The sequence below is a fragment of the Trichomycterus rosablanca genome, chromosome 6 (assembly GCF_030014385.1).
Source record: "Trichomycterus rosablanca isolate fTriRos1 chromosome 6, fTriRos1.hap1, whole genome shotgun sequence".
NCBI lineage: Eukaryota > Metazoa > Chordata > Actinopteri > Siluriformes > Trichomycteridae > Trichomycterus > Trichomycterus rosablanca.
In genome coordinates this window covers 44,745,599-44,758,817 of record NC_085993.1, presented here as the reverse complement: position 1 = coordinate 44,758,817, position 13,219 = coordinate 44,745,599, and the positions used below count along the sequence as shown (strand labels likewise).

The following is a 13,219-nucleotide window of genomic DNA, read 5'->3' as shown; positions in this document are numbered from 1 at the left end:
ATTTAATCAACACAGTTAGTTCATTTTGGGAGATTGGATTAAAGGAATTTAGTTGGATTAACTCGTTACTATTATCACCACTGTTATCACCAATGCTGCTCGGAGTGAGTCCATACTTAACATTGGCAAGTGACACACTCTGACTCTGAAGTCGTATTTTTTCTATCTTGTCATTAAAGAATTTTAAAAAATCATCGCTGGTACAGTCAGGCGGTATATTAGATTCAGTTTCATTAACGTTTTTAGTTAATTTGGACACTGTCTCAAAAAGGAATCTGGGATTGTTTTTATTTTTCTCTATTAGGGATGAATAATATAAAGATTTAGCTTTTATAAGTGCATGTTTATACTCAGTTAGAGCATCTTTCCAAGCAATCTTATACACTTCTAGTGTAGTGTGACGCCACTTGCGTTCTAATTTCCGTGCTGCTTGTTTAAGTGCGCATGTGTGGTCATTGTACCAAGGAGCAAGTTTTTTCTCCCTAATCAGTTTAGTTTTGAGTGGGGCTACGTTATCTAAGGTTGTGCGCAGTACGGTCTCTAGGTTTTGAGTTGCCTGATCTAGTTCTTTAGGTTCTGATGCTGATATATTTGGTAATTCTGGTAGGCAGTTTATGAACGCTGCTGCAGTTGCAGATGTAATAGTGCGCTTACATTTAAAACGATTTGGTTGCTGTATATTATTGGACAGGGACACTTCATAAATTAGTAGAGAGTGATCAGAGATTAAGTCATTCTGTGGTATAATTTCCAGGTTGTCTATGTTTATACCATAAGTAAGTATTAAATCTAAGGTATGTTTACAGCGGTGAGTGGGTCCTGTTACATTTTGGGTGATGCCTAAGGATTCTAAAATAGAGTCAAACGCAATTTTGAGTGGATTACACTTATCCTCATAATGAATATTAAAGTCACCAACAATTAAAGCTTTCTTAGTTGATAAAACTAATTTAGAAAGAAAATCGGCAAATTCGTTAAGAAATTCTGAGTAAGGACCAGGGGGTCGATAAACAGTAACCAGCTTAAACATACTATTTTTATCAGATGAACATTTATTGGTTATGTCAGAGATAAGAACTTCAAACGAGTTTGTTATGGGAGATGATTTTACAGTAAGACCTGTCTTTATCATAAATTGCGGCTATTCCTCCACCACGACCGCTAAGACGTGGCTTATGTTCATAACTGTAACCCGGAGGAGATGCTTTATTTAAACCTAGATACTCATCAGGTCTAGCCCAGGTCTCGGTTAAACACAGGGCACTAAGACAATTATCTGTAATTATTTCATTTACAATTACTGTTTTGCATGCAAGTGACCTGATGTTTAGAAGTCCTAACTTTAGTTTAACTTTACTAGGGTTTTCATGATGCTCATTTAGATTAATTTTAATTAAGTTATTATGACATACTTTTTGATTTTGTTTTGGCTTACACCTGCCACGGTAAACAGACACAGTCTCAATGGTTTGTGACCTAAGGATTCCAGGTGACGTCCGATGGCGACTCGCAGACAGTCGGTTAGGCCTGTTAGTCTGCTGCCTGGTCTTGGCTCTGGATAGTCATTTAACACTATCTGCCGCTACACTAACGCGGTGGTAAAGCCTGTCACCTACGCTGCAAGAAATGCGAGCAGCACCCTCCCACGTGGGGTGGACACCATCCCGCTTCAAAAGACCAGGCCTTCCCTCAAAGGTGGACCAGTTATCTACAAAATCAATGCAGTTTTCTGAGCACCATTTAGACATCCAGCGGTTCAGCGACAACAACCTGCTGTAGGTTTCGCCACTGGGTCGAATCGGTAAGGGGCCAGAGCACACTACTGCCTCAGACATCGACCTAGCTAACTCACACACCTCTTTAACATTACTCTTAGTAACCTCAGACTGCCGTAAACGAACATCATTAGTGCCGACGTGGATAACAATCTTCGAAAATCTACGATTAGCATTAGCCAGCACTTTTAGATTTGCTCTGATGTCAGGCGCCCTGGCCCCCGGAATACAAGTGACTATGGTTGCTGGTGTCTCTATGGGGGTTGCAATACGCACGTGTCGGAGCTGAGAATCTCCTATAACCAGAGCACTTACATTAACAGGCTGCTCAGCGGGTGGCTCACTGAGTGGGGAAAACCTGTTGGACACGTGCAACTGAGATGGTCGGTGCTTTTCCCTACGACTATGTCGCCGAGACGTCACCCAGTCGCCCCGCTGTGAGGGCTCTAATGCCGGAGTCTGGGGTTCTACACCTGAACTGCTGCCATTCGGGACTGCTACAGCTGAATCTAAGCACTCACTAGTAGTAGTCTGTTCTAAAGCCCGAATGCGCCCTTCTAACACTGAGATCTTCTCCGTCAGACTAACAACTAATCTACACTTATCACATGTAAAGTTATCACTAAACACGGAGAAGGAATAACTGAACATATTACACTCGGAACATGGATACAAAGCTCCTGCTGGGGCCATAGTAGCAAAGTAATATACTTAGCTTTACAAGATGAGTTGGAGATGATGTTAATGTTGGATTCACCGGCGCTTCTGCTGGTAGTCACAGAAGAACGGCTTTAATTCCGGATGAAACAGGCGATGATGAGCTGGAATACAAAAACCACCAACCAAACAACACAAACGCGCTTCGTTCGGACAAAAGCGACTGTAATTCTAAAGGAGAACGGTGTTATGCGCTGGTGTACTAAACAAATAAACGCGCTTCCTACGAACAGAAACGGTGGTTCATAACCAGCTCTCTGTACCATACACATCACTGTGTACTTTCTGATCTGGTTTCTTGGCCTTCATTAAGCCTCGGGAGGCAGCAGCACTGGTATGTTTTATTTACAAAGCAGTGTTGGGTAACCTCCCGTCTTATCTGTGTAATTTTCTATCACGTATCAGTATCTACTGTGATTCTCACTTCTTTATAAAGAGACTCTACGAGGTACCTAGAATTAGCTCTGAAATTTTCTTTCTCAGGTTTTAATTCCCCAAGTGAGTTGAAAATTAGCCTTCAGGCCACTCAAGAAGGATGGAGATCCCTGTTGAGTCTGGTTTCTTTCTTGTTAATAAGGGGGTTTTTCCATGCCGCTAATGCCCTCGGTTTGCTCAACAGGTAGTTCTTGTCTTTTAGGTTCTGGATGCTGTAAAATTGTTGTGAGACAATGTCTTGTAAAAAGTGCTAAACAAATTAATTTGACTTTTGACTTTGGCTTTGCTAAATGATTGTACAACTGAAGAGTGTAAGGTCTATTCCTAAATGTAGAGTGGACAGTGAGTGGACACGGTGTTTAAAAACTCCAGCAGCACTGCTGTGTCTGATCCACTCATACCAGCACAACACACACTAACACACCATCACCATGTCATTGTCACTGCAGTGCTGAGAATGATCCACCACCCAAATAATACCTGCTCTGTGGTTGTCCTGTGGGGGTCCTGACCATTGAAGAACAGGGTAAAAAGTATGTAGGGAAACAGATGGACTACAGTCAGTAATTGTAGAACTACAAAGTGCTTCTATATGGTAAGTGGAGCTGATAAAATGGATAGTGAGTGTAGAAACAAGGACGTGGTTTTAATGTTTTGGCTGATTGGTGTATGTCTTTTCATTCTGTGTACTATTCTTTATATATTTATAATTTATTTACATTTTTTGTGATGTATTTTCCAGCATTAAGGTAGTTAATTCTGCATTTTAATGTGTACATGAACCTGACGGCCCCTCTAATTGGCTGTATTTAGAATAAGTAGGCTTGTCTTTCTTCCACCGTGTCCCGTCTCAGTAATATGTAAAATGTCCCGAAACAAAGTCGCCTTCTGTCGTTTTGCTGTGGGAAGCAGGTGGTGAAGGGGCAGCCGAGTGAATGAGTCTCCTCACTGCGGAAAAAAAAAGCAAGTCGTTGGCAAGCTGTCGTTACACAGCCTGCTGATGAATCACAGGGTGGAAAAGCAGAATTTGGCACTTTCGCCCACTTCGCTTGGCAGATCTTTGACCATGTTGAGCGATCGCAGCGCTGTGTTGTGGTTTTCGTGCCAGGAAGCGATAATGTATTTAATCGTGAAGGGGGCACGAACCCTCTGGCTGAACCTGTTTACACGGCTTACCTGTCGGACCTATTGGCCATCTTCTATTACGCCCGAATGGCTGAGCCAGGGCTGTTGGCAGTGCCAGTTTAGCTTCTTGTCTGGGTGAAAATTGTTCAGCCCGAGTCTGCATGTGTCACAGAACAGCCAGTTCGTCATCAGTAATATGTACTAGTAATTCAGCAAACAGTGCTCATTTCTTCTGTGCAAAAACAGGCTGAGAATTATGGGTAAATCTTCATAATTTGTGCCTTTTTATTTCCGCAGATGATTCCAAAGGCAAACGACAAACAAAGATTCTGTATAAAACCCAGAACTATCTGAACCTCTATGCTGCAGATGGACTCAGAACTCTGTGTATTGCCAAAAAGGTAAGTGTCCATTTCTCTTCTCCAGCAGAACCATGTTAGTTTTGCAGTATGTCCTGCACAGATGGTCACATGGGACTTGTTTACTGTAGGATCTGTGACTCAGTGGTTATCATTCCTCTTCTTTCTCACTTTTGAATGCTATAATGCTGAAGCTCCGTTTCTACACCGTTTATGCCATATAATGTGAGAAGTTTTTTTTCTTCTTCAACATTTCACATGATCCAGTGGACCAGCTGGTGCTATTTAGCATGCATTTTGTCCACACTTTGCCTTGTTTATGTAAAGTAATTGGCTGCTTGAAGAGGCATCGAACCTCCCGAGCTCTCGAGAGGATATAACAGACCACATAATTCCAACACCTTATGAACAAAGCACTTTATATAAAAATGTAACACCCCCACTGCCAGAATGTGAGGCAAACTTGGTTTGCGCTAATCATGATCTTTTGTGTATTGTGGGTAGTAAGTTCAGTGACCCATGTTAAAGCAAAAACAATACAAACTCTACAACAATCCACCCCAACATTCAAACACAACCAAAACTACTGACTGGAAAGAGATTGGAACAGACGACATATACAAGATGTCGTATTGGGCACCCTTGCCTAACACATACACACCTGGTGAAGGGCGAACGCCCACCGATATGTGACCACTGTGATACACAAATAACCATTAAACATTTATTGACAAAGTCCACAAAATATAACATAGAATGACAAAGACTAAAAATACAAGACTGATAATGCACATCTAGAACTAAACACAGAAAGGACACTAGACAAAGAACATGAATAAATAACCTGTACAAAATCTAGGTACCTATCTTGCCATGAGAATGACCAATGTGTAAACATGGCATTAAACAACAAACAAACAAACAAACAGTGACCCATGTACAACTAGTCATTAGGAAGTTCTTGATAGATGTCTTATCTCTGATCATTTCAAGGTAGCCTCACAGACCAGGGTAGGTCCAGCAATGAATGGACTATAATGCTCATAGAGACAAACATGTGTAAGGGCACTAAATTACGCTCGCCCACTACTGCTGGGATTTAAGGTTCGAATGCCCAGAGGTGCTATCAGGCGATCACATGACAACTTTTTTAATACCCATGAGCGACTGATTCTAACTAGCAGTCTCAGCATAAACAGAGATCCATGCTACTCTCTCTGTGTTTTTTAGCTTCTCGTGTTGGCACATTGATAAAATGGCAGGAGTGGCCACCTGTGTCTGCTTAGTGCCAAAGCCAGGCCTAGACTAGAGTGTAATGTATTACCGGGCGGCACGGTGGCTCAGTGGGGTAGCACTGTCGCCTCACAGCAAGAAGGTCCTGGGTATGATTCCCAGGCCCGGGCGGTCCGGATCTTTTCTGTGTAGAGTTTGCATGTTCTCCCCGTGTCTGCGTGGGTTTCCTCCGGGAGCTCCGGTTTCCTCTCACAGTCCAAAAACATGCAGTCAGGTTAATTGGAGACACTGAATTGCCCTATAGGTGAATGGGTGTGTTTGTGTATGTGTACCTGCCCTGCGATGGACTGGCGCCCCGTCCAGGGTGTTACTGTTTGCCTTGCGCCCATTGAAAAGCTGAGATATGCTCCAGCGCCCCCCCCGCGACCCTAATTGGATAAGTGGTTAAGACAGTGAGCGAGTGAGTGTGTCTGAGACCCTGAGATGGATTGGTGCCTCGTCCAGGGTATTCCTGCCTTGCACCAGTGTTTAGATTTAGATTATATGAGGTCAGTTACTGTTGCAATATAGAACTGTGAAACTTTTTTTTTATAAAGACTGTCAATTATAATAATGCAGACTAATTTTACATACTCTCGAGTAATATGCAATGGATTTTTTTGAGAGCAAAAATAAGGTAATAAAGCACATAAAAGATTGATGCTTTCTGTAGGTTTGTTTTAGATTGTTTTTAGACACATCTCGGGAAGGCTATCACAACCCGAGGTTTGTTTTGGTAATCAGCTCTCCAATTAATTTCTAATTCAGGTCCTCAGTAAGGAAGAGTACGCGTGTTGGCTACAGCGTCACCTAGAGGCAGAAACGGCTATCCAAAGACGAGAAGAGCTGCTGTTTGAGTCTGCGCTGCGACTGGAAACCGACCTCCATTTGTTAGGTATGAGATCATTAATCTGAACTCTAGTAATAACTAGAGAAACTTCTCACAAGCTGTGAAATATGTCGGGACACTAGACACGTCTCAGTGATGTGATGTGATGTGGAAGGGTATGTATTTGCTCAGTCATGTTTGTGTACACTTAGGTGCGACTGGTATCGAGGACAGGCTGCAGGACGGCGTACCCGAGACCATCGCTGCTCTGAGGAAAGCAGGGCTGCAGATTTGGGTGCTGACGGGGGATAAACAGGAGACAGCCATCAACATCGCCTATGCTTGCAAGCTGCTGGATCCAGAGGAGGAGATCATCACGCTCAACGCTGACTCGCAGGTTTGAACCGGATCTTTTTTGGACCAACTTAGTTCTTTGGTCGATTTTAAACTTGATTGTGTGTGTGATAAAGAGAGCACAAATGTAAAGATAAGCAAATGGAGCGCTGGTCAAAAACAAACACAAAAGTAAATGTAGAAATGTATCCCAGTATTTTTGGATGTCGTGCTTTCATCTATACCAAGGTCTTGAATACTATGCTGACTTTATTATTTTATTTTTTATTTTTTTTTACTTTTTAAAGGTACTCTAATAACCCAATTATCTCACTCCCCTTTGCCAGCTGGTTGAGCCATACAGGATTTGCAGTCACACAATAGTTGTTTATTTTGCCAGTGTTTTCTGATGTAACCGTTTCTGTTGTGATCCTGACCAAGATTCAACATACTGGGCTTGATTGAATTACATTAATTAGCTGGTCAACTTTAGATTTAGGTTATATGATCCAAAATGTTATGACTCTTTCTTTACAGATCAGTTACTGTCACAATGTAGAACTTTAAAACATTATAATAATGGAGACTAACTTTACCAGTTATAATATGCAATGGAAGTAAATAAAGTAAATAAAGCACTTGTTTTGAGTTTTGCTCTCCAGCTGCCTTGTGGAGTCGTTTCTATTTTATTTATAAGTGCATATCAAGGCTTCCTCACTAATTTCAATTCAAGGGTGCTCGAGTGGCGCAGGGTCAAGGATCAATTTATTTGTCTTCTTTGCCATTCAAGGTACTCTCAAATGTCTTTGCTAGCACCACAGTTCAGAAGGCATTGAGAATCTTCCTTTCTGCATTATTATTATTATTATTATTATTAAGCTTTCATATCTATAAAGAACCACATAGAGGAGCATAGTCTGGACATATTTTTGTTTGGAGAGACGAATGTTTACATCTGAATTCTTTTCCAGTTCCTTCATTGTTCTGCAGAGTCTCATCTTTCACTCTTTTTGTCCCATTTTACCTTTTTTTATAGCAATTTCATAACTGTCCTTGTTGCAGTAGGTGTGGTAGGGATACTAGAACCCACTAAATAGACAGGTGGTCCAAATACATCTGGCCAGTATACCTGTAGTGCAATATGTTGTTATCTGGATAGTGGAAAATATACTGACCCATTCAAAGTGGTCACTTTCTGGTCTTCATTAACGGAGACGAAATTAAACAAAGTAAGAAAGGAAAAGTTCTTCTCGGTGACTCGTGGACTTTTTCATTTCCTCATATCCTGTTCCTTTTAACATCCAGTAAACAAAATACATGGAGATTATGCTTTTATTTTGGTCAGAATTAAACCAGCTGTTTGAGGCTTTCATGCAACAAATATGCTACTGCGAGTGTCATGTGACCAGCCGTGATCAGAACAAGACGTCTGCTTTGTTGCATCCTGAAAGTCTTTTATCTTTTTTTTTTTTCTTTTTTTCTTTTTTGTTCATGTTGAAAGTGGAAGTTTCCCTTTAACTGAACCCCGAACTCAAATGAAATATGGTCTTATGATGGTCCGCCCTTCCTTCCTGTCTGTACTGGAAACACATCAGGTCTCTGCAGGTGGTTTTTCTTGTGTAACATCAGGGTGGGAAGCTTAAAGTGGTTGCATTGGTTTTCAAATAGGCGTGTACTGGTGTAGCACAATGATCTAGGTTTGGAAGCTTGTGGTAGTTTTACTCGTGGGAAAAACAGACATAACTAGGCATAACATTATGACCACTGACCGGTGAAGTGAATTACACTGATCATCTTTTCATCACGGCACATGTTAGTGGGTGGGATATATTAGGCAGCAAGTGGTGTGTGGTCTGTATTGAAAATCATGAGGATATTTAGTCACATTCCAGTGATGACAACCTTATTCTGACCTGTTGCACCAAACGTTTGCTAAGTGTTGTTAATAATAATAATAATAATAAATGTAGATGCAGATGGAATGCCTTAATTCATTGTATATACTTTTTCAGCACAATAGAATGCTTCATTTGTATATCCCAGCTTAGGGGTGTGCTATATCGTATTGTTCACGATAATACCGGTATAATTTTTCAAACGATACAAAAAGTACCATATCGTAATAAAAGCGATATTCTGCGTACTTTACGTAATGACGTCACACAGCTACGCAAATGGCGTACGTTCGTTACGTGGGTCATTTGGGTACAGTAACGAGTATGGCGGAATGGAGGAGCTCGTTCCAAAAACTCCAAGTCCACCATAAATTAATCTTTGGCAACCCAAATCCCAACCACTGCTTTGCCAGCAACAGCGCACCTTCACCAAACAGTGCAGGAATACTCTCAACATTAATGTCCACTACCAACACAGATGTAGTACTACTATTACTTAGTACTAATACTACTACTGTACTTAGTAGTAATTGTGGCGCGCTACGAGTAAAGGCCCACCGGGCTCTGCGCGTTCCAGTGTTGCCAGGTTGGGCGGTTATCCGCCAAACAATTTAATAGCAGTTAAATAACACTTCTATTTAAAAGAAAACATTCCGTTTTAAAAAGCTCCAGCATCGTAGAAGGATATTAAAAGTAAAGTAAATTTTCAATGCTGATTTGGCTTAATAGTGTTGGTCAGTCTGGATCATATTGTTGAAAGAAAATTATTTTTCCATGCATTCACACTAGCATGTTCTGGGGTTCAATTGAGTGTCATCATTACACACAAGTTGGCAGCCAAATGATACAGTATTGCAAAGGAATATCTTTGAAATTCTTTCTCATAATGTTAAGGTTGCTATATTTTTTTTTTTTTTTACTTGTCAGGGAAAATAGAATGAGAAAAAAGCTTATTATTATTATGTGGGTCTTCGTGATGTAATTCTACATGGCACTCACTGCCTGTATAGGTAAATGAGTGAGTGACCACATAAAAAAAAAGGTATCAGTTTCTGTGCGACCCCTGTGTGAGCAATGGTCTCAGTCTGGCCACCCTTATGGAAATTGTCTGACTTCGCCATTACATTATGTTACATTGTTTTTACTGGAAAGACAAAAAAAAGAAAAGTGTGTGTAATTCTTACATACTTCCTACATTTTTTTTACAATGTGTTAACTTATATTAATTCTAAATAAAAAAAAATTTTTGCAATAGTGTTTTCTCGAAATAAATAAAATATTTTTCAGTGTTTTGTTATATCGCCAAAAATATCGTTATCGCAAAAATAACCTGAAATATCGTGATATTATTTTAGGGCCATATCGCCCACCCCTATCCCAGCTTATTTGAAAGTTGGGCTCAGAGCGCAGGGTCAGCCATTGTACAACACTTCTGGAGCCGGAATTTGAATCCACAACCTCTAAATTGGTAACCCACAGTTCTACCCACTACGCTACCCCACCGTCTTTAGGTTATCACCACTGAACGTTGCATAGTGCCTAGAGGTTTAATTTAGCAAAGTCCATTATTATTTTCTTTATTTACTTGATTTTTTTATTGCAGCACTTTCCACACTTTATTCACGCTGCTTTTGTTTTGTCTTTTTCCGCTGCGTTGATGATAATGGTCAGTATGTGAGGACCCAATTGCTCCCTTAAGGATAAATAAAGCTTATGCAATTCGGTTCAATTACTCTGATCTCTCTGACTCATCTAATCTGCATTTTTCCTCAGGAGGCCTGTGCTGTCTTACTGGATGAAAGCCTCCACTACATCCAGGCTAAATTCCTCTGCACCTCATCGGCGGACCGGACCTTCCCGCAGGAATACACTACAATCCAGTTCCCGTCCCCGGCCTCCTCGTCCACCTCCGGTCCTTTCCTGGTGCATCGGCTCGGTCTGGTGATCGATGGGCGCACTCTGGCGTACGCGCTGGATAAGAGTCTGGAGGACAAGTTCCTGGCCGTCGCCCGGAGCTGTAGATCAGTGCTGTGCTGTCGCTCCACACCACTGCAGAAGAGCATGGTGGTCAAACTGGTGCGGAACAAGCTCAAGGTCATGACCTTGGCCATAGGTAGGCACTATCTTTTTTTTCTTTTCTTCCATGTTAGCAACATGCTTTGGAGTTTATGATGTCCATATACACCGATCAGCCATAACATTAAAACCACCTCTTTGTTTCTACACTCTGTCCATTTCATCAGCTCCACTTACCATATAGAAGCACTTCTAGTTCAGTTCTACAATTACTGACTGTAGTCCATCTGTTTCTCTACATACTTTTTTAGCCTGCTTTCACCCGGTTCTTCAATGGTCAGGACCCCCACAGGACCACCACACAGAGCAGGTATTATTTGGGTGGTGGATCATTCTCAGCACTGCAGTGACACTGACACTGACGGTGGTGGTGGTGGTGGTGTGTTAGTGTGTGTTGTGCCAATATGAGTGGATCAGACACAGCAGTGCTGCTGGAGCTTTTAAATACCGTGTCCACTCACTGTCCACTCTATTAGACACTCCTACCTAGTTGGTGCACCTTGTAGATGTAAAGTCAGAGATCGCTCATCTATTGCTGCTGTTTGAGTTGGTCATCTTCTAGACCTTCATCAGTGGTCACAGGACACTGCCCATGGGGCTCTGTTGGCTGGATGTTTTTGGTTGGTGGACTTTTCTCAGTCCAGCAGTGACAGTGAGGTGTTTAAAAACTCCAGCAGCGCTGCTTTGTCTGATCCACTCATACCAGCATAACACACACTAACACACCACCACTATGTCAGTGTCACTGCAGTACTGAGAATGATCCACCACCTAAATAATACCTGCTCTGTAGTGGTCCTGAGAGAGTCCTGAGCATTGACGAACAGCATGAAAGGGGGCTAACGAAGCATGCAGAGAAACAGATGGACTACAGTTGGTAATTGTAGAAGTAAGTGGAGCTGATAAAATGGACAGTGCTTGCTTAATGTTATAGCTGATCAGTGTATGTGGTTTGTCTGCTTTGTGGAGAGCGTCTGTTTGGTTCATTCTAAACCACAAACCCAGATCTGATTTGAAATGAAGGCTGCATTGTTTCTGTATTGACCTTTTTTTTTTGTTTCATGTGAATATTAAATTTTTTAGGATGTGGTCAAGATTAGTGCTTTTCAACTTTTAGTGATTTACCACAAGTGAACAGTTCAGCATTAATCTGCCGTCCTGTTTGTGTGCTGGCCTTGCTGCTCAATGCCTCATTTTACAAGCTCCTGAAGCACTCTGCCTTATTAGCTTGAGAGAGAAAGACGGAAGTGAGGTACAGGTGCAAGAGGGGGGTGATTGGAATGATGATGATGATGATGTCCCTGTGGTTATGTTTTCTCTTCTATCTTTGTGTTCTTGTTGATAAGGTTTTTGATGTCTTGATTGAGGAAATGACATGCGTTTGTGCTGTAATATTAAAGCGGTTATTAAGGAAGATTAGTACAGGCAGACAGAAGCTGAAACTGTCCTCTCTGGTCTTATAAATCAGGCATAAACAATTAACAAGGACTTGGATGTACTCTCTTATGTGATTTTTATTTCTTGAATGTAAATTAACACTGTGTGGTGTATCAAATCACTCAAGGCTCAGAGACCAAAGACGACCACTGTGTTTCTCGTCCAAAACCAATAATGCATTGTACAATGCATTACCCAGAGACTGTGGTTTGGCCAGGACTTCAAAATTGACGAATTGAATAGGTTGATTGAAACAATGGTTGTTTTGTTTTTCTCATCAGTGCCTCAATTGAGTTTAGGTTACTCTTGTTATCCTCCAAATCCACAGGCTGAGGTAGGGGTTTGGCATGGATTCTCAATTATATCTTCTGGTGTCTTACTTCCTGGACACATACAGACATCAACCTTTATGAAATCTGCCCTTCTTGATGGGCTTCTGCCATGTTTCACTAAAACATCAGACACAAGGTATAATGGAAGGTTGAAAAATAAAAAGGTTGCACAAGGATCAGTGGATCAGAGTTTATGAACAATGGTTGTCATTCCTATAGTGCACGAACCCTGTAACAAATCATACTACAAATGCTATCAACAAGTACAGGGGTGGAACGGTGGCTAATTGGGTAGCGCTGTCGCCTCACAGCAAGAAGGTCCTGGGTTCGATCCTCAGGTGGGGCGGTCCAGGTCCTTTCTGTATGGAGTTTGCATGTTCTCCCCGTGTCTTTGTGGGTTTCCTCCGGGTGCTCCGGTTTCCTCCCACAGTCCAAAGACTTGCAAGTGAGGTAAATTGGAGATACTAAATTGTCCATGACTGTGTTCGATATAACCTTGTGTGAACTGATGAATCTTGTGTAATGAGTAACTACCGTTCCTCTAATGAATGTAGCCGAGCCGCTCAGGTGGCGCAGCGGTAAAGACACGCGCTGCAACCAGAGCTGGATCTCGAATACATGGTATCGAATCCAG

The 13,219-nt window shown here is 41.6% G+C and overlaps 1 protein-coding gene across 1 annotated transcript in view; it reads left to right on the top strand.

Annotated features, from left to right (window-relative positions):
- atp10a (ATPase phospholipid transporting 10A) overlaps positions 1–13,219 on the top strand; it is a 98,817-nt gene that overhangs the window by 54,510 nt on the left and 31,088 nt on the right. Inside the window, exons 11-14 of the mRNA XM_062998152.1 lie at positions 4,350–4,453; positions 6,452–6,578; positions 6,725–6,909; positions 10,514–10,853. Of these exons, the coding sequence (XP_062854222.1) occupies positions 4,350–4,453; positions 6,452–6,578; positions 6,725–6,909; positions 10,514–10,853 (756 nt within the window). The remainder of the gene's footprint in view (positions 1–4,349; positions 4,454–6,451; positions 6,579–6,724; positions 6,910–10,513; positions 10,854–13,219) is intronic.